General features: G+C 41.0%; 1 protein-coding gene and 1 long non-coding RNA gene across 2 annotated transcripts in view; one reads left to right on the top strand and one right to left on the bottom strand.

Moving 5' to 3' along the window:
- Positions 1 to 11,186: 11,186 nt before the first annotated feature.
- On the bottom strand, positions 11,187 to 17,085 carry LOC130679815 (uncharacterized). Its single transcript, XR_008992761.1, has 3 exons — positions 13,927 to 17,085; positions 12,058 to 12,188; positions 11,187 to 11,529 (listed from the first exon to the last, which is right to left on the bottom strand). It is a non-coding gene; the product is annotated as an uncharacterized LOC130679815 (long non-coding RNA).
- Positions 13,345 to 22,439, top strand: part of MOXD1 (monooxygenase DBH like 1) — a 92,823-nt gene continuing 83,728 nt past the window's right edge. The window contains exon 1 of the mRNA XM_036903775.2: positions 13,345 to 13,665. Coding sequence (XP_036759670.2) covers positions 13,402 to 13,665 — 264 coding nt within the window. The 5' untranslated portion in view covers positions 13,345 to 13,401. The remainder of the gene's footprint in view (positions 13,666 to 22,439) is intronic.

The following is a 22,439-nucleotide window of genomic DNA, read 5'->3' on the forward strand; positions in this document are numbered from 1 at the left end:
TTTGGAAGTTCTCGTGAAGCCTTCTGTTCTGTGCCAATGTGGATGGATTTCTTTCTGTGAAATATTTGTCATCACTGGGCTCTCCCTTCATCTCATATTTGAGACCCTGTTTCATGGATCCATAATCATCCTCCTTCTTGCTTTATTCTCTCCAGAATATTTTTGAGAAAGGATGTATAGATGATAAATTTTTGAGACTTTAGAAGTCTGGAAGTTCTTTATTGTAAGCTCATCCTTAATTGTTCATTTGGCTGGGTCTAAATTTTTAGGTTGGAAACACTTTTCCTTAAGAAATCTTATGGCTTTGACCAAATGACCTTAGGCATTCAGTGAGCCAGTCTGATTCTCACTATTTAATGCAATGATTTTCTCTGACAATTTTCAAATTGTTTTCACCCTGTGTTTAGTGATTTCATGATGAAATCTTTGGTGTAGTTTTATTTTCATGCTGCGCCCAGTGGGCCCTTTTTTCCAGTTCTGGGAGATTTTCTTGAATTATTTGGTAACTCACACCTTTTCCCCAGTTGAATCGCTCTGCTTCTCTTTCTGGAACTTATGTAATTTGGATGGAAACTTCTTTACTGATTTGGTGTTATTAAAAATGGTTATTTTTGCACCTTATTTTCATCTCTGGATTTTGTTTTGTTCTGTTTCTTTACTGTCTTAAAGGGGGGCTTTTTGTTTTTGTTTTTTTGCAACATTATCTTCTAAGTCTTCTTTTGAGCTTTTCCTTTATGGTATTTTATTTTGTATCTCTCAGACTCCTTTTATTATCTTACTGTTCCTTTCTCGTGGCATCCGGCTATTATTTCACTGATGTCATGTTACTTCTTACTAATGAGGATAAAAATGATGGATTTCTGTTGTATTTTTTTTTTGCTTTCCATTTTTTTTTTTGTCTCTTAACTTTCATTTTAGAAGACTAGAGGATTTTCAAGTACTTTGTTATCTTTGCGGTTCATTCATACTGAAAGCCAGGGTGCTTCAGGGGAAGTCTAGGTCCCAGTGAGATCTGTATACTGTGGTCTTCATGGTAGGGTGGTCTGACTTGGCAGTTTTATTAAGTCCCCAACATCCATATTTTTAGGCTCAGTAAATTCTCCAGTGAATAATCTTGTCTGGAGAGTTTAAGTCAGCTGTCAGGGTTCTAAAAGTTAATGCAGAAAAAGACCTTATGACATTCTGTACTTCAGGTATCCATTCTGTTCCTTTCCAGGACTCCTGTCCTCAGTCCTGCCTGGTCCCCTCACCCACTTCTCCAATTAGAGTTGCTCTATTACTCTTTCTGGAGAATAAATCTTCAGTTTGGGATGTATCAAAAGAAGATCATTGACCCTGCTGAGTGGAGTAGAGAGAGCGTTTGGATGCCCAACTGCTTCCTAAGTTTTCAAACAATCTCCTTGTTTTAATTGCCCTCCCCACCCCATAACCTTACCTTGCAGTGGTTTCTGGGGTCTGTATTTCTGGGCCCTTTGGAGATTCAGGGATTTAGATCACTTTTCTCCTGGACTTTATTGTTAGGTTAGGATTTAGTTTTCTCAGATTTGCTAAGTTGGTTATTCGATCCATATGCTTTGTAGTTCCCCCAAATTTGTTGCTCTTTTCTCCCCTTGTATTCTCTTTTCCTTTGTGAGTTCAGGGCTTTGAAAAATCTTGTTAGTGATTTCAGGAAAGAGGGAGTCCAGGTAATGCAAGTGTTCAATTGACTGTCTTTACTTCGAAATGTGTTATATTTTTCTTAAATCTTTTTGTGGGCCAGAAAGTTTTCATAATTTAAACTGGTTAACTGGTTCATTCATATTTAGAAATAAGTACATTCAGGGCAAGGCTAAAGGGAACTATGACTTTTAAGAATGACAATGTATTGTCAGCATAACCATGTGGATCAACCTTTCTCTACCAAACAGAGAAGTCACATTTCTTCAGATCTCAAAGGAAATTGCTATTCTTTTCTGGATAAATGTAAATTTAAAAAACACTTCTTGAATTTTTTTCTTTCTATACATTTCACTCCTATAATTTTTAAGAGTGGCTGTTGAGAAGTGATTTAGTAAATTAGGAATTAATGAGCAATAAAAAATAACCTGAAACATTCACATTTTAAATTTCCAGAATTAATATCTAGTTCAAAATAATTTCCTAGCCCCACAGAACTTGTATTATAACTTTCTCACAAGTGAATAGCTGTCTCAGAACTCTCAGGAACTAGATATTTCCATCAGGTCAGAGGGCAACATGATGCAGCTCATAGAAAGCAAGTGCTTTGCTAGTGATGTCAAAAGCCTTAGGCAGAGTTTGCAAGTCTGAGGGGCTTTATTCATCCAAGTCAAACTCAAGGGTCCCAAGAAGTCACCACTCAAGAGACAAGGCAATGAAAGTTCTGTGTCTAATTTCAGTGTGCTCCTTGATCCCTGAGTAACTGCCTGTAACTCCACTTGCAGACTCCTCTGCCAGTTGGTAAAATTTCGCACTTAGGGTCAAAACTGCTGGTTTGGTTAGTCTGCTGAAAAATTATATTAAATTCAGCTCATCCAGGGAGGTTGGGTGGGACTCCTCTGCCCCATCACACTTTCCCTTTGCCTTTGATGTTATTTTCCCCAGAACTCTTCACCTCTGTATTTACCGTTCAGACATGCTGGAGTGGACCACTTCTCTTGTAACCCTGTTATTGGAGTCAGCCAAGGTCAGCAGGACCCTGCATGCTTTTAATTATAGGGTTTTTAAATGTTTCCTTCTGCTTTCCTGTATTTCATGTCTGCTGTGCTTTTCTGCAGTCACTTCTATACTTTTCTCTCTTTCCACTCTCCTTTCCCACTGTCATCCAATTTCAGAAGGAATCCTGCCATTCATTAATGACCAATGGAATGGAAAAAAAGAGATAACTTCTGGAATTTTCATTTACAAGTGTGACTGAAATGGACAAAAAGAAATTGATTTCAATTTCTTGAAATAGAATGTATTTGTCATGCAAGAACAGGTGCAGGGTGGGAAGTAAACAAAACACTGGATGGCTTGACTAACTTTTCATGGTTTTGTTCTAGAGAAATGATCTCTAGTGGTGAAGAAGAGTTTTTTTGTCTTTAGGTTTATTTATTTATTTTATCTAACATGTACTTATATAGCTTCCTAGTGCCAAGCTTTAAGGACTTTATAAACAGGAGTTCACTTAATCCTAACAGTCCTATAAAATAGCCATTAATTTTATCCATGTTTTATGAGGGATAGAAAATGAGGCTCAGAGAAGTTAACTAACTTCCCTAAGCTAACACAGCTGGCAAGTGGCATGGCTGAGATTTGATTCTAGGTGGTTCCCTGCTCCAAAGTCCATGCTCTTCGTTTTCTAAAAATCTGAACCCCTACCTTATCTATAGGTATTCTCAGCTTGTAGAAATTAAGGGGGAAGGAAGAAAGGAAAGGAGAGGGAGAGGAAGGGGGAAAAGGAGAGGAAAACAGAGGGAAGGCGGGAAGAGGAGGGTCATGTTAGAAGAAAAATCATCAATGACAATCATCACTATCATCAACCTGGGTTTATTTAATTTGATACCATACATTTAAAGTGTGCACCATTTGAAAATGTTTCCAGTGTAATCTTACATATGTTGCAAAGCAAGCATGCCTGTACTTGAAAGCAGTGTAAAAGTGCATTACAATCTGAGTCTGCTTCAAATATTTGATTTGCTGAGTAGCTTATGATGCTGGAAGAATAAAGAGACTAAAGAGATGATTTAGTCATATTTTTCAGGATATTCAGAAGCTTCTCAATAATTGGCTAAGGAAAAATATGCATATCAGAATAAAGGTTCCAGTTTCTACTGTGGCCCTAAGAAATTATATTCTGTAGACTCACCTGAATTTTGACTTTTGCAAAAAGAGGTTAAATAGGTATTAGAAAGATGCTTTCTGTGAACGTGTTTTCTAGGTACATACAGCTGCCTCCTAACATGTAGACATTCTTAACATGTGGTTATGAAATATAGGATGAAACTGTACATGTATGTTAATACTGCACTTGTGTGCACGCTGCAGAGGCAGTAGTCTAGAGCATGTCAGGATGCACAGGAAATAAGACTATAGGTGGAGCTGGAACAGTGGGACCCAAAGAATGATAGTGTGAGAAGTGATTTGAGTAAATGTAAGACAAGACGACACAAAAATATTTATGTAACAAAGCTAACGATTCAAAATGTCATGCCCAAACTTTCATTTGTTTGACTGAATTTGCTTCCTAATAAATTAATTTGATAATTGAAGCAGCCATGCTTTGGGGAGTCACATAACAAAATGCTTTGGCACTTCAGGCTTCTGTGAACATTATACTCTAATCCTGTCCAGAATGGCACATCCCACTTGTTTCTTTAGAGCTTGGATGCATTCTTTCTTTATGATGGCTTAAAACTTTGTGTCTTGGCTCCACTAAGAGTATCTTGATTCAGCTCTTTCTTATATAAATACTCTTCCCAAAATTTTTGCTTTGTTTTAACTACTTTCCATGTTCTGATAATTCTTACCACATGGAGCAAAACATTTCGACACTTTTATTTATTTAGGAGAGCAGAGGCCCTTATTTTTTGTTCTTTCTTTTGATGGAACTCAAAATAAGGAAGTGATAATATTTCAAAAATGATTTATATTAAAGAAAAATGTGCTCTATCTCCACCTCAGAAGGGGAAAAAAATCCCCATCAGGTTTTAGACTACCTATAATTTGATTCTTCTTGTGATGCTCCCTGAGTTGTTATTATTTAAATCACTAGAATGCAGCCAAGACCATGGGGGGACAGGTTTTTTTTTTTTTTTAAGTGAGTTTTGTTCAGTGAGATCTCCAGGGTCTGTAAGTATAGGCACACAATACATTCACAAAAGTATTTGTGAGTAAATGAATAAAACAACATTCTGGAATGCAATCTAAATGAAAAACTCATGAATTTCAAAAAAAAAATTTTAAGGGATTAATCCCAATGAATAATGAAAGTGTTGTTTTACAGGTCTGTGTAAGCATGGTTTCTTAGGAAGGTTTTGCTTCACAATACCTGCTGGAAAAAAAATTATATTTGCTTGTTTAGAAGTTCTCATAAAAATCACCTGCTCTAATTTTTAATCATCAGTAAAAATACAAAAGCTTGTAAATCCTGGTAGCTATTCACAAAAGGCTGGATAAAAAAACAAACTTCTCCATTATAGAATGTATACTGTGAACATTTCTTTCTATTAAATGTTTGGTAGTATTTCTGAATTTTAACCTGTTCTTTCTACAAAAATGATACTTTTCTCAGACTTCCTGATTTTCAAGTTCTGGGGCTTCCTCACCTAAAATTTGTCCTCTATATGGAGATCTGTCTTTTAAGCAAAACCACATAGCAGACTCCCCACAAATCTGACATCATATCTCATATATACATTTATATTTACATCTTTAACTTTCCTTTTTAGACTGGATCTTTAGATAAGTGCTACTCCTACTATCATCTCTTTTCACCAACTTGGCCTTCGCTCTTGTCAAGATCTATGTTAGTTGGGCAGGGCTGTCTTGCATAATCTGGTTAGGTTTCCCTTTTCTGTTGGAACATTCCAGTCCTCTGTTCTCCTGGTTTAAAGTCTCTACTGTGAAATATGACCAAGTAGTTAAGTCAGGGCAATGGCTGTAATCAATGGAGAGCTACGTGAAACTGACAGTTGGAAAGAGGTGGAGACCATGTGGGCTGCCGCCATGTGGTTGATGTTGGCGGGACCCTGGTATTCAATACCACCCTCTTCCCTTTCATTTTTACACATCTCCCACTCTTCTGACTCATTCAGTAGAATTTAATCTGTTGCTTTTTCTGGTTCTCTCTTTTTCCATTCTTGGCCAACCAAGAAATGTGCAGAATTCACATTTCCTTAGACAAACACTTTTCAGGTAATTTCTTCATATTAAAGGGGTCATTTGCTTCATTAGCTATTTCCTAATTGAGAGTAAATAAACTTGAAGAAATGATCACTGTGTGATTGATCAGCTTGCCTAACTTTGCCACCCTCAAATAACATGCATTTTATCACATGGTGTTTGCATTTTTTCACAGTGAATTGAAGAATTAAAATTAATATTCTGTACTCAGTATTACCTATTATTTCCTTTGGAAATACATTGATCTGGGAAGTCCTGCCAACACTGGATTAAGACATCACTTTTAAAGAGGAAGGGAGAACAGAGTGGGAGATGGTCTGTTATGGCTGATCATCTGACTTCCTCTTTGCAGAGTCAGGTCAAAGTGATCCTATAGGTCAGATCAGGCCCCTTTCTTGGAATATTTAGGCCTCCTAAATATTCTCTACATGGAAAAACCTACCTCACAAGGGTGGATAGTTTTAAAATATCTTCAAAACCAAACATTGGTTATGCTACTCATAAAAGCTTTTTAACAGTACTGGAAATACAAAGAATAATACTTTGATTTCTCTAGTTTATATCCCAAACCATGATAGGTTTTGACTCCCTTAGTTTTTTCTGTCTTAACAGCCCTGCAATATAAGTTGCAATAATAAAAAACTATTTGTTTGTTTTCTTAAAAAAAGAACATAAGTTTTCTTTTTAAAATTAGGTTTTCAGAATATTTTGTACTTGCTAACTAGGTAATGCTTATGCTCACAGTCTGAATTATCTAAATGCCTCACTCTCTGTCACTAGGAGTCTCAAAATAAACCTAAAATTTGAAAAAAAATGTGATCATGCCAGTTTTCTTCATAACTGTTCGCTGCTGTGAAGTCGAAGGACAGATTACATACTTGAGAAAGCTACATTACCTTTTTTTTCTAAGTTTTTCTTTGTAAGACATATACTCTTATTTTATGTTGTATGAAGTTTAAATTTTCTACATGTCTAGTTCTCCTTTTCTTAACATCTGAAAAAAAAGGAAGAAAATGGATTGATAATTTCCATTTCCCCTAACATGAAAATTGGATTATTATTAAGTTGTGTGTTTGTGTAGAGAGATGGGAGAGATTAAGAGAGCAATAAAATTTAAAAAGATGACTCATTTTCTTCAGTGTTACTCAGACTCACCTCTCCCTGTCATACGTGTTCCTTACCATGACATTTAAGCATTAAATTTTTATATGTTCCATTGCCACATAACCAATGTCAGTATGTAGCCACTCCTCTGAGAACTCAGTAACCACATAATGTTTTAGAGACTGTCAGGAAAAGTTCCAAATATCTGTAACAAATTGGTTTTCTGTTTACTTTATTTAAATTCAATAAAAATACTACCAATAGAGAGTATTGATAAGAGATGTCAACAATTTTCTAAGATATGTATCAGCTATGGGATTAATAAATATTTGATATTATAAGGAATTTCTTCCTTCATAGTTGAGAGAAGATCCTGTGGTCATTGCTCTTCTGTGCAATTTTCTTCTTCCGTTTTCTCTAAATGGGGAGGAGACAACTCCACTGACCTCATAAAGTTACTGTGAAGATTAGATGAGACAATTCATGTAACATACCCGCAGCACTCAACAAATGTATTATTATTATTATTATCATCATCGTCATTATTATGGTTTTTACTTCTAAGGCTAACAATGCCTGACTCTGCCCATATCCTCTTCTTACCAGTGATTCTTTACTGATTGTTTCAGGCTCTGATGGAATTGGTTTTACCAAATGTCAATTTCCACAAACGTCTTCAAGGGGGAAGAGGGAGAGAAAGAAGGCATTGTGAGCACACGTATTCTCCCCAAGTGTAAAGGTCCCTGGAAATTACCCTGTGGTCATGCTCCAGTGTTTTCATTATTATTGATAATTTTCTATTAAGACTAATTTTGCAGTGGCCTGGGGTTTTGGTCGATTCTGTTTAGGCAAACTCTGCTGTAAGTTAGGTGACAGCAATTATCTGGTCAAATACAGCAGTGACAGTTAATCTGATTCTTTGGTTTAAAATTTGTAATCTTTTTTTTAATTATCTAAGTAAGAGAAAAGATCCCCTTTGAAGACCAAGTTGCATTTATGTATGACTTAATTAATTAATATTTGATTTCTTTAACTTCTCATTTGGATCTTTGGATGTGAAAACTTCCAAAGAGTCAGAAGTAAAATCTTGCACCCTAGGAAATAAGCACATACATTTTTCTTCTTTATCCTAGTACTCATTACAGAGCCTCAAAGTCTTGCTTAACACTCATTCTCAGACTGTGTCTTATATTTGCCAGTTTCCATATGGAAAAACGATTGTTTATTATTCCAGTTTTCCATGTAAAGGAAAGTCCTTTCATTATTTATTATGCCTGGGAATAACTGTAATGACTTCAATTAAGTTTTGGTGTAATTAAATATTTATGTTTCTAGTCTTTATGCTTTTGCACTATAATATAGCTTTCTTTAAATTTTTCCAAAACCATATGTGGAATTTTGGAATCAAGAAGTACGAAATCATCTCACCTTTCCTATCTTGGAGCTAAATTTGTATTCAGTTTTGAGTTGATGCTGGTGGCTCGGTTTGCTAAGCACTTAGACTTTTCTTTAAACTGATGTCCATGGAAGTGTAAGCACAGAAAAGCCTGAGTATTTAAATGCCAAATCTACTGAATAACCCAGAAGGGTCATGTCTAGGGAATCCTAGGCTAGGAGAGAATATTGCCGTATTTACAACAGCTTCTTCCTCTTCCCTCTTTCTCCCAACATGTTTATGGAAGTAAAAACTTGGTAAAACCCACACCAGTGGTGAACATGAGACATCCAAATGTATTACTGCTAAGAGGGGAATGTGGGAAGAGCCAAGCATTGCAGGTAATTGTGTCAAGCAACCAACATTCCTGCTTGTAGCCATTAAAGATTGTTACCTTGAACAATTCGCTTCTCCCTATTGTTACCTTGAACAATTCACTTCTCCCTGGAACTTACTTTCCTCAGCTGCAAGATGAAAAGTATGTACTAGAAGGTCCCTCAGGTTCCAAGGCTGACATCCTGAGCACTAATTCAGCACATTTTATCACCCCTTATTTTTTCCTCCTATGATCACTGACAGCCTCATCCCCACAAAAGTGAAACTTGCCAAAAATATAAGGACATGGTTACTTTCCTTACGCTGAAGATCACTCTGATAAAGAGCACAATTTCAGGGCCTATTGATCTCCAAAAACTTTTTAAACATGGCTTTACAATAATATTGACTTAGTACAATTTCTTCCCTCCATAGTGTTGATATATGTCACGGTGTTGATATATGTCATGGGAATTTCTAACAGATGGGCATTAATGATGTAAAAAAAGTGTTATTTTTTTCTTTCACAGACAACTTTTTAGTTGGAACAGTTTTATTTCCGAGTGCAGTTTATAGATACTATCAAAGTGTAGGTTCTGCACAGAGAAAGCGGTTCCCTTGCTGTTATTTTGGTATGGAAGAGCCCGAGCATGGTTTTCAGTGCCAACTGGCAGTCAATTTCAAAGCAACCACAAGAACTCAGTTATCAGCCCATCTCAGTTTCTTGATAATAAAAGTAAATACACTATTGCCTCACCCTCTTCATCCACACCACTGTCATCATTAGTATCATCATACATTATTAAAATGAGGAATATAACATTAGGCTAACAGTGGATCACAGCATCTTGCTCATGTGAAAAATATCTGCACTGCTGAAAGCAAGTTTCATCATGATGACCAGATGGCTTTAAAAATTATTTTTTATTCATGATGAGTTGAGAGATACAGAAAGTAGGTACTTAAAAAAAAAGGAACAAAAGTTCTATTTTTGGCTTTTCTACCACTGACTCATTAAGTTGAACTGGGGACCAATCTTTGTCTGTTAGCTAAGCCTATTCATACAAGAGGCTTAGTTAATGGGTGAAAGTGAGAAAATGCTTTGACTTCCGTAGTTGAATGTTTCAGAACTGCTGAGATCACTTATATAAATATTTTTCTTTGAGGTCCTCAGAAGATAGGAATTTTATAAATATTTAATATTATTGTTGCACCTTAGGTACAAGTAGACAGGAAAATTATGATATTCCCGTATTTAAGTAAGAAATAACCTATTTCACACAATCTTAGTTCAGACCAAGCGTCTTTGCATGAGCTTGTTACTGTCCCTTGGGCTTTCTTTTTTCCTTCCTCCTTCCCCTTGCAGTTGATGAATGTGGAAGTATAAATAAACCTTCACAGCAGAGAGGGTTCCAAGGTGAGGAAGCTCAGCATGGGGACAGTGCCACTGGCTGGCGGCGAGCTGTGTATCAGAATGGGTGAGGAGGCAAAATAAACATTACATTTCAAGTTCCTGATTAAAGAGTGTGAGAAAATGATTCATTTTAAGAATGAGTAATTTGGTTTTGAATGTTCTGAACTTAAGTAAGACCTCACTGAATCTCTAGTTTTGTCTGTTCTGGTATTTTTTTGGACATATGAAAAGAAAAAACCTGAAAAATGTGATTGTCACTGGCATGTTTAACATTACTCTGTTTATTTCAAGTGGAGTCTTCCAAAATTAATTCACCTGTTTCTTTGCAAATTTTTGTCCGACAAGCTATTCATCCAAGGTTTTAAGGCAACTAGGTTTTGCAGTGATGTTCTTGGAATGCATACAAGGGTTATTTTTGGATGGTGGAATTTCAAATGAATTTTTTTTAGTTTACTTTCTTATTCATAGGTATCTGCATTTCCTGACTTTTTTCTTTAAATGAGGGGTATCACTTTAACAAAAAAAATAGTTTTAAAAATAGTTGGAGCCCCTTACCACTGATTTCATTCCCCTCTGTGCCATAAATCTCAAGTTTTTAATGAACCTATGCTTCCTTCCTGTTTTCCTTACAGATTTAAGACAAACAGTTAGGAAGTAATTAATTTCCAAATTGGGAAACTGAGTCTTATATGCAATTGAGTGGGGAATTGGTTTTAATATAGGGAACTGAGACACCTAATGAAGCACACTTAGCTAAAATTTTCTCTTTTGGCTTCATTTACTGGGGTAGTTCAAGCCAAAACAGAAAGGGTTTCTTGAGTATGAATTATGCTAACAGTGTTCTGTTTATTGACCTAATCTCAAGATGATTTTCTTAGTTTTAATATTTATTGAGTACTCAAGGTGTTTTAAATCACAGATTTAAAGCCAGTCACAGATGAACAAAAGACAGTAACTTCACACTCAATGATCTTATTTAATGGAATAATAAAAACCATTTAAGACTTTCTTTTTTGTATATTTATGTGTGGTCTTTTTAATTTTTGCCTTAATATCAATGCAGAGCAGAACATTCCTTTATATCTGGGGGCCAAGCTTTCCTCTCACAGTCCAACTTTGTTAAGAGGATGCTTCCTGGAATCTGGAACTGTATCTCTTTACTCTTCCTTCATTTATTAAGCACCTATTGCATACTAGTCCATGTTCTAGGCAACAGGATTACAACAAGGAAGTAGAAGCAGTTTCTGACCTTCTGGAGAGGCTACTGGAGAAAAATAAGCATACATTCAGGCTTTGAAGTTTTAAGAGTGCCATCATGAGGTCTGGACAAAACATTTCATGGGCTCCGCTATCGAGGGGTTCATATCATCTGGTCGAACTGTGGGAGGAGGACCAGAAAATACTTCAAAGAATGAAGAGGAGAAAAGCCAAACGTGGCAGAGTAAGCAATCTGAAAAGGCACGGCGATGTAAAACCTCAAGGCTGTCTTTCGAGGATTCTAGAGGTAATGTGTCTAGAGGTCAATGGGTGAGTGAGATGCAAGTGAGGGCAGGTGAGGCGGAAAAGGCCACCTGGGTGTGACTTTGGGATTTATAGAACAAGCCCCGGGAAACAGATGGGAGTCCTGCGTTCCAGGATCCTCTATGCTAGGAACACAAAACAGGCAGTTTGCCTTTGATCACTCTGGAGTCATTTGACTCTCTTGAAATCCTGCCCAATGAGGTGAGTCACATGCTGCCAGGACCCGCCCCTCCTGGCTTCCATGCTCCCATTTCGTTCCTCTCTCTCCGTACTCCCCTCCTTGTCACGGCAGCAGCCAAATCCCTGGTGCTTGTACAAACCCACTTACAGGTTTGCAACTCTTAGGCTGCTACCGCCTGTCCTAAGGTTTCAACATCTCTCTTACCTGAATCTGGCCTGCTGTCATCGGCTAAACCTGGAGCGCTCCATCGCCTCTCCCAGCTGCATGAGTCCCTCGGATCCACTCGCGGGCTGCCTTCCAGATAGGGGCAAATATGCCCAACCCTTGGGAGAACACTGTTTGGATGCATGCTGGTAACTTTGGACAAGTGATGGGGAAAAAAGGAAACAGGAGCAAGGAAAAAAACAGGCTGGAACATGACTTGAAGAGAAAGAATAAGAAATAAAGGTGGCCTGTGAGGAGCCTCCCACTCCAGAGTCAAGGGTCCATGTTTGCAGTATTTTTCTTACTCAGAGTTTTTCATCTTACATCCTCTCTTGCTTTTCTGTTTTGTATTGCTTTTTTGTATTTTTGTAAGCCACCTTAGAACTTTTTTTGAAACATGCAAGAGTATAAATACATGCCAAATAAATAAAGAATGCAATTTACAGTTGCCACATTGAGTAGTCAACATTCTGAAGACAGGAGTGATGTGGTCAGAGGTAGAGGCAAAAACACTTTTTAATAAGTATGACCATGGCCAGAACTTGGGGTAGCAGGAAAAAGAAGACTTCAAGTTAAAATCTAACTCCCAAATGGCGCTTCAACCCCGACTGACTCTGCTGATGGCAAAGTAGTTTGGCAGAATTTGTCCCCTCAAAACCAGACCTAATCCAGCCAAGACCAGGAGGACGGCCAGCATCCGGGCCCTGACTCCTGCGGTCAGGAGCAACACTGCCCCAGATTTGGGCCCCCGCTGGGTGAGGTGAGAGAGATGCGCTTAAGGAGGTGCACGGTGACCCTTCTCGGAGTGCGGGCATCGCCGGGCACTGTGGCTTCGGAAATTCAGGGGCAACAGAGAGACCAGGGAGGGGGCTTTCTTTCCTTCCCACCGAACCCCGGATTATCACTTTCATCACTCAACCCTCCTCCTCGGCTAAACGTGCCCTCTCACCAGTGTCATTCTTTCCCCAGGGCGTCCCCCACTCCACCCTCCTTCCCAGCGAGTGCCCAGGCTCTCCCGGCACCAGCACGCACCCCACTCCTCTTCCCTCTGCCCCGGCCCCCTTCCCTTGGCTTCCTCCTCCCTCGCCTTCCACGACGCCCCTCGATTCCCTGCCCCGGCAAGGACCTCGCGGACCAAGTCGGGGTGCGGGGCGCAGGTGGACGGGCGGGAAGCCGGGGGCGGGCGCGGGTGGCCAGGCCCCGGCCCGTCGGCTGGGCGGGGGGAGCGCGGGCGGACGGGCGGGCCCGGGGGGCGGTCCCAGGCCGCCGCCGCCCCTCCGGCCTCCCCCGCGCGCCGCCAGTCGGCGGGAGCCCAGGTGCCGGCGGGGCAGGAGGCGCCCGAGGATGTGCTGCTGGCCGCTGCTCCTGCTGTGGGGGCTGCTCCCCGGCGCGGCAGCGGGGGGCTCGGGCCGGGCCTACGCGCACCGCACGCTGCTCGACTCGGGGGGCAACTACTGGCTGAGCTGGGGCCCGCGGGGCGGCCGGCTCGCCTTCCGCCTGGAGGTGCGCACGACCGGCTACGTGGGCTTCGGCTTCTCGCCCACTGGGGCCATGGCCGCGGCAGACATCGTCGTGGGCGGGGTGGCCCACGGGCGGCCCTACCTCCAGGTAAGCGCGTCCCCTCCCGGATTCTGCAGGGCGCCCCGGGCCACCGCTTTTTCTCCGGACGGCCAGCGGGGACCGCCGCCTCGCAGCCCCATCCCGGTGCGCCTCCGCCGCCGGCTCCTGCACCCCTGGGCTCCCCGCCTCCGCCGCCGGGCGCCGAGGTGTCGCCCCGGGACGTTCAGCACGGGTGACCCCAGGCAGTTTCCCGTCTCTGAACACTTTCCTGTCCCCACGCCACACTTACTAGATCCTCCAGGTACACACCTGCCACGCAGCCTCCGTCATTCCAAATGGGAAAGGAGCGGGACTCCGCTTTGGGGACCAAACGGGACGGCTCTCAGGACTGGAGGGACTGGCTGTCAGCTTTAGCACTTTGCTGTCGTTGCTGTCTGGGGTCGGGGATCTCAGAACATCCCAAATCACGGGTCTTACGGAGTCCTTAGGCACGCGGTTGCGGTCACCTACAGATCGGAGAGATGAATGAAAAGGCCACAGGAATCATTTAGGAACTTTGCTATGCCGAGACCGCTTAGGAAGACGCTTTTAGACATCTGCAAAACCTAGGGTCCCCAGGCAAAAATCCCCTATTAAGTGGCGAACTTTTCACTGTAATAGCCAACAGTTCATTTGACAGTTGCTTATTTGCCTTGAAAGAACCGAGTATAGACGCTGTCTCTTCATAGGTTGTCTTTATGAATAAGAAAAAAAAACTGTGAGATTAGAATGATTTAGGTGGTCAGGTTTTCTGTACATTTTTGTTTATCTGTCTTGACTAACATTTGGACGCTATTCCACTATGATACAATATCGTGGTAAATATCCTCTGTTCCTTATCAAAGTTCTTCCCCAAATACTGTCCTTTGCTCCATGTCTGTTGATCCAGATGAAAACTCCTAGTTCTGGCATTGTGCAGAGGCTTTGATAATATTAAAATCATTGTGCCCAATGGATTTCAAATGCATAATCAATAATTTTATCCCTGATTTCTAAGTTTGATTTCCACACCGTTCTGACTGAGATGCCATCAAATTTGAACCCTAATTCCAGCAATGACCTATTAACTTTGGTTGGAAATAAAGAAAACAACAGCAACAAAAACGTCCAAAGCATCTTGTCTATTTTTCATAAATTAATCCTTTCCTCCCCAAAATAAGTACCCTACAATGCCAATAAAATGAAGTTGCACTGAGTTGAAGTCATTGATGTATGAATTTTCTCCTGATGCTTCGTATCAGACATTAAATTTGTAAACCAAGTATCTGACCACAGACACAGGCCTCATTAGCTGGAAAACATAACTCTCTGATACAAAATAGACAATACCTTATTTAAATAACTATGGGAGTCAAGTCCTTTTGTTTGTGTGTCTGATGGTTTAGGGTAGTGAGAGTAATATGCCCCTTGACTATCCCTGCATGTTTTGTTGAAGAGGGCATGGAAAATCTTACCATGGTACTATCATAAAATAGGGCATGCTTTAAAAGATAACTTGATATTGTTTTCCCCAAATGAGTAGCATTTCTAGAAAGCCCATCCAATTTGATATCAAGGGAAAGACCAAGAATAGAATCCTGTTTCAACATGCTATAATTGACCCACCACAAACTTAGACTTTGTCAAATTACATGGTGTTTTCACACTGCGGGTGGTGGTTCTTTAAGAAGGGTTAATTAAGTGCTCTTTAGATTGGTTTTGAAACATAACACTTTTCTTAAAGTAATTAGTGACTACATATCCCTATGAGATAAATCTTAGAAATGGATGCTTTCCAAATATAGTTAATGAGCAAGAAATAGAATTTCCCCCTCCATTTTTATTCTTAAGAAAATAAAGTCCTTATTTTCATATATAAAGGATAGTTATTTTCTAAGTTAACTGCATCCTTTATTATCCCATTTCCTACTCATTTTAGGATATATAAAGTACAATAAAAATTACGCTTATCAGTTGAGCAGAAGGGAAATATATTAAAAACGTCTCTAATAATATGGAAGACACCAAACACTAAAAATAAAAAGGTGTATCAGTTCTATGGATCTTTCAAGCTGTGTGATTCCATCTTCCAATACTTGAAATTGAACCTTCTCCCTAGAAACCATTAATCTGTGATTATTCATACAGTGATGTGATAAGGGAATCCTCAGCAACTATACAAAAAGGTAAATAGGATTTTTAAACATAGTGTATGTGATGCCATTAGTAAACTTTGGATTTCTTGTAATTTTACTCCCAGAACAACTTTGCATGAAACAGTGACACAGAAAGCATTCTCTTTTCTGAGGCATCAATGTATGTGCAGCAGCCTTCGATAGGAGGAGATGGCATCAGGCTATTGGATAAAAACCTAAGTTGACATCCCACTCACCTTTCCTTATATTTTATTTCATTTTTTCTTATTTAATTTTAAAAATCTTAACCTTTAGATATTTTTATTCTTTTGGTATTCTGACTTTTGGTTTCTGATGATCTTAAACTCTTCTTTTCAATAAGATGTTAAGTTCTAGATAACTACATAAAATAAATTCCAGCCAACCAGGTAGACAGTTGTTGGCTAAATAGACGTCACAAACCCAGCTGCCTAACAGGCACCAAATGCAAAAGAATGAAAGGGTTTCAGTGGAACAGACAGTATATAATGCAGCAGAGAGCAGAGGGGATTGAAGAAACAAGAGATTTTGTGAGTGAAGTACTGTTATGCAGGAAAGTAAATCAAGTACTGTCAGATCTTAGGTTTGTTTGTTTTTTTGAGAGAAGATGGAAATTTAGATTTGTGTGTAACTGAAATGTTCTGATTACAAAATACTGGCCACAACTTAAGTTTGTATAAAGCACCATGTTATGTACATATACAACCTATGTCAACTGAAATATATCCCATGGGCAACTTAATAAGGGGCCAAGAGGGAAAAAACTAAGGTTAATAAAGAATCAACCCAAATTATGAAAATCCATGAAAATCAGGGAGGTTGGTCCCATTTCTTTCCAAGCCAGGTTTACTCTGTGCTAAAAACGACCAGTGTCAGAGGAGACCACCAATTATTGTGGTTATCTATTGTTATGTAAAAGACCATTCCAAAACATAGTGGCTTAACACAATGGCAACAGTTTGTTCACAAATTTGCAATTCAAGTAGGGCTGAGTGAGGACAGATCTCTGCTCCACCTGGTGTCAACTCCAAGGTGAGTGGCTGCAGCAAGGCTCATGCACTTGCTTGTCTGACTGGCAATTGATGTTGGCTGTTTGCTGGAACCTCAGCAAGGACTGTGGTGGCACTGTGACCTCTCCATGTAGCTGCTCAGCTTCCTCACAGCAGAGTGTCTGGGCCCCAAGAGTGAGGGCCAGGTGGAAACTGTATAGCCTTTTCTATCTTGGCCTTTGAGTCATGCAGTGTGTCTCTGCTGTTGTAGTTTCAGTCCCATTAAATTCAAGAGGGAACAGACTTCACATCAACATCACTGACCTGCCGTGGTCTCCTTTATACCACCACACTCGGGTACCTGCCTGCATGTATGCACTTACTCTGGACACTGCTTGAGATCGTGAGTCAGTGTTTATTTACCCTCCTTCTTTTCTCTTTTCTCTCTCTCTCTCTCTCTCTCTCTCTCTCTGTTTCTCTCTCTCTCTCTCACACACACACACACACACACACGCACACCACTCACAGGGAGTTAGTGAACCGGTAGTCTTTCTATACCATACTCCCTCCTCTCTCCCCTCCAGAAAAAGAATTGTGAACTTCCACAACCCCTTCTTTTCCAATGGATCCCAGTCACTAATTCAGGGTTGGACCCAATGCAACTACCTCCAGAGGGCAGTGTGACATTTGCGTATAGGTTTGTGAAGTGAAAAATCAGATTGTGGCTTGGCCACCCTTAAAACTCTACCTGGAGATGAGGCATTATGAATGTTTGCCCTGCCCATTTTGTGACCCTCTGACCCTGTCTGGAGACATTTCCTCAAATGGTATATAACTAGGTGTCTTGCCAGTGGGTTTCAGCCTAGGGCAAGTTCACTATGGAGTCAGTGAGACTGAGGAATGACAAGGGAATGTTCTTGGGGTAAAAGAGTTATTACCTGGTTTGTTCTCCTGGTGATTGGTGGAGCACTAGAATTACGTCTGCATCCCACAGTCTGCAGGTTTGTAATCCTCCTTCATCTCTGCCTCCGCGCCGAGCACTGGGCAGAGACCTTTACAATAGCTTATTGCCATGGGTGTGAAAGCGGTAACCTAGCAGCGGGCCAGTTACATCATCAATAGTTTAGGCTCAGGTGAGAATCCTGGCCATAGGAACCCCAATTTTCCCAAAACCAGGTTTGATCAAAATGGGAAAGAAAAGAGAGAAACATTGGGCTGTGGAGCAGAGCCCCTGTCTCCGTATAATTTATAAACTGTTCTGGAGCAGCTCCCACTTGGGGAAACGTGACCCCAGGGGTGCTGCTGAGGTCAGTGTCTACGCTGTCTTTCACAGAGGTGGGGCAGGAAGCTGTGCATAAAGTGAAGGTTCCTATGGCCGGGATTCTCACCTGGCCCTGGTTGGCTCACTCACTACACACCTGTGGGCAATACGTTGTTATTGAATCTATACAAAGAGCTCCACCCAGTGGTCTGGGCAACACGGTGGCACGGCTGCAAGACTGCAGGGGAGCAGAGAGGAGACTGGAGTGGTGGCAGTGCCGAGGACAGAGATTGAGATGGCTGTGGGGGCAGAGAGGCCCAGAGGCAGAGACCGGCTTGCTGTGTGCAGACTTGCTCTGAGTGGATGGGATTCCTAGTGATTGACCTGCCACCATGGAAATAAAGTTGGTATAAACCATTTCACCCCAAGAATGTTCTACTGTCATTTCTTTGATCTCACTGAATCATAGTGAACTTGCCTGGGGCTGAAACCCATTGGCAAGACAGAAGCCATTTTTCCTCTTGCATTGGCTTTTGAAAACCTCACAATTTGTCTCAGTGAATTAGCTCAGCTCTCACTTCCTTGATGGATTCATGTCCTTTCTGTGTCCTTTGCCCCTTTTTGACACAGAGCAGCCCCACCCTCCACCCCAAGCCACTTAGCAACTGTGAGTCCCCATCTGAGGCAAGTAATGCGGGTGATGAATGCCTAGTTTGTGCGAGTTAGAGAAGAGGGCAGCCTTGTGGCATGTGCCTGTTGAATTTGCATAAAAACTGATCCACTCTTCCTTTGGGGGCATACATTGCTAGTGAAAGGAGGCTGAAACACGTCATCATTTGTTACAGCCTTGCTTGTTGGCTGTGTCTAAAACTGAAACCTTTCTGTGATGAGAAGTCAGTCTTCAACAACAGGAAAATTGCTGCCGGGCTGCTTGCCGAGGAAATGCTTGGAAATTGTGCTGTGATTTGAAATCACACAAAACACTGAGCATTCTTTGTGGTTAACGATGTGCTTCTTTTAAGTGCACCCCAGCCAATGGCAGTAAAGAAATGTGTGGAAAGCGAAGTGAAAAGCAGTCAGGGAAAGATGAAGCGAGTGTCCAGCCCTGACGCAGCTCAGCTGGGACCTTGTTAGGAGATATTTATAAATCTTCAGATTATGCCTTCCGCCCCCAATTTCCAGATGATAAAGGGACCTCACCAAGCATCATGTTTTGTGCATTAGTAATAAGCACACATGGGCCAGTGTAGCCCTTGAACACACAATGATACTCTTCAGCTGTGTGGTTCTCCCAGGCAAAGTGGATGATTTTATAATGCCAGCCTGAGGAAATAGAATGGGTAGACATAAGAGCCAAAGGAACAATACACCTGAATTGACTAATAAAGTTCAAGGCTAAAGGCAACCAACAGGCATATTTCTGGTTCTTGGGAGGAGAAGCAAGAGTCCTCTTCAAAGACAGTGAATAGTAGTTTATTGATTCATCATTTGTAATAGAGCCCTATTAACATAAAGTTGCTGGCAAAAGGAATGAATTCATTATACAGCATCATGTTTTCAGAAATGTTTGATTCATACATTAAAAAAAGAAACAAAAACTGCATACAGATTACTCACAATGCTGTTTATTATAACTTAAAAAAATAACTCCTTCAGAATTTTTAAACAAAAAATATTTCCCCAGGAAACTTCTTCCCAATCTATGTCTTTTTACTTGTTAAATTCTAGAGTAGTCCAAAGCAAAAACAAAAATGAAAACCAAACTGCTCATAGGAGAGAGCATAGAGCACATAGGGAATTCTGCAAAAATAATTTCAAGCGGCTAATTTTCGTTAATGTTAACTATAAAATTGGGATTACATATCTGAGTGCTATACAAATAATATATAGACCAAATTTAATTGATTAGTGAGGTCTAATTCATCTAATGTAGCTAAAAGTTATGAGAAAATCTTTAAACAATTTTTGCTTTTACAGGTTAAATGTTGATGTTTTATGTATTTACTTGCTCTTCTTAAGAAGAGCTTAAAGTTTGGTCAATTCCTCTCAAATTACTACCCCCTCTTCCAATTTTACAGGTGAGAAACTGAGCCTTAGGTACTTGTTAAATGGTTTGTCAGAGGTCATACAGATCAGCAGCCTGGATTAATTTTTCTCTGAGCCCTGGTTTGGTGTTCTTTCTTATCTGCAAGCAAGCAGTAGCTTATATAGAAACATATTCCAATATTATTCCTCAATATTGAAAGAATGTATGTGATAAGATAAAATACCTTTTTATACAGATTGATAAAATCATAGTATTTCTCCTACTACTTTGGTTCCACTATAAATGTCATATACATAGATACACATTTCTCTGATATTAATTTTCATTCCTCCAGTTCTTAATATATGCCATACATTATGATAAATCCCTAAAGTATCTTATCTCATGTAATTCTCACAATAGCCCTAAGAGTTCAGTATCTTATTTCTCCCTTTTTGTAAATGTATAAACTTGAGGCTCCAGGCTCACTCAGTGTGGGAAACATTTGGGACTCTCACATGACTTTCAGTGAAGTCCTTGAAAGGAAAGGAGCGACACACAGCAGCAATTCACCGGAGAATTCCGCTTTATTAGGGAAAGGTGCTGGGTTATATAGGAAGGGGCATGGAGTGATTGTGGTGTTACTTCTATGGGGCTGGTGGCTATTGGCTAGGTGCTGGGATTGGGGGGGGAAGAGAGGTGATTGGGCTTCAGGTGGTGCTGGCGGGAACCAAGGACCCAGAAGAGAAGCAGAAAGTTTGCCATCTTATGAGTGGGGGCCCTTCATTCCCCCCTTTCTCCTCTGTGGGGTTGTGGACGTTGCTTTCTCTCTGACTGCTTCCTGCTGAACAGGGGTGGAGAAGGGAGTGAGGGCTTGAGGACTAGGAGGAAAGGGTTGATAGGACTCCCCACAGTAAGGACGAGTAGATGTGGACTTCTTCAGGTTGGAAATCAATGAAGGTTCCCTGTAACCATAGGTCGAGGACTTGTTGATTCTAATGGTGCCAAGAGGATACGGGTGCCAGAAGCCAGGCGTCTGCGGCCATTGTTTCCAGGAACAGTTTCCAGCGGAGAGAGGGGTCCATCTCAGCGTGTGGTGAGGAGGTTACGTGAGGGTGAGGGATCTTCTGTGGCTAAAAGCTGGTAGTTCCTGAGTAAAAGCTGGTTGAAAGTTTGATTAGAGATTTTACCGACTTGGGATGTGATAAACTTTACTATACAAGGTAAGAAGAGACAGGCGAGAAGAATGATTATTATAGGGCCTGCAATGGGCCACAGCCAGGTAAGGAAGGGGTTTGTTAGTATTGAAGAGAATGGGTTGGAGGAGTAATACTGTGGGTACCGGGAGTTACCCATGTAGTGAATGGCGCAAGACCAGTAGGGACATCCCCGTAGGTGTCTGGCCATCGCCTGCAACAGGCTTGTTTTTGGTCATAGAGGAAGCAGAGGTAGGGAGAATAAAGGTAGCTGCTAGTGAACACTTCGGTGGAGGGAGGAAAGTGGAGGTAAAAAGGCTCGGAGCAGCCTTTCAGAGGGCAGTCTGATGTGGCAATGAGGGCAGTAATTTTTGTTTTATGCTGTGTGTAAGTCTGTCTGACTTTGAATCGCCATACAAAGGAGGCTGGGGTGGCAGGGAAGACAATAGGAATGAGGAAAAAAGCGAGAGAGAGCGAGGGAGCAGTAAAGGAGGAAAACGTCATGATTCGGGTATGGATGGCAAAGGGGGTGAATGGGATTTTGGAGGAAAGAGGACAGTAAGGTCAAGAGTCTGGAGGGAGGGTGAGTCTGTAAACTTTTGTAGGTTAAGAGATCCTTTAGGTGATGTGGGGACAGAATGGTAAGGGGCGCCCCGAATGTCAGTTTATGAGCTTCCTTCTGCAAGAGCTGTCCAGCGGCTAATGCCCGTAGGCAGGGGGCCCATCCCCGAACTGTGGGGTCTAATTGCTTGGAAAGATAAGCTACTGGGGCAAAGGATGGGCCATAATTTGGCCTATGACTCCTAGAACTTGACTGGACCTCTCGTGAATGTATAATGAGAAGGGCTTCGACAAATCAGGAAGATGGAGAGCTGGGGCTTCCACAAGGGCTCGATGGAGCTTAATGAAGGAGTGTTGGGGTGAGGAGGATAATGGTTCTTCAGGGGGGCCCTTGCTGAGGTCGTATAGGGGTCTTGCCAACAGGGAGAAGTTAGGGATCCACACTCTAAAATACCCAGCCAGGCCTAGAAAGGAAAGGATTTCTGTCTTGGTTTTGGGAAAGGGCAGGTCTGAGAGGAGCCGTTTTCTGTCTAAGGTAATGGACTTTCTTTGTTGAGATAGAAGGAATCCGAGGTAAGTGACAGAAGGGGAAGAGAT

Source organism: Manis pentadactyla, chromosome 12 (genome assembly GCF_030020395.1).
Source record: "Manis pentadactyla isolate mManPen7 chromosome 12, mManPen7.hap1, whole genome shotgun sequence".
In the NCBI taxonomy this organism is placed as follows: Eukaryota; Metazoa; Chordata; class Mammalia; order Pholidota; family Manidae; genus Manis; species Manis pentadactyla.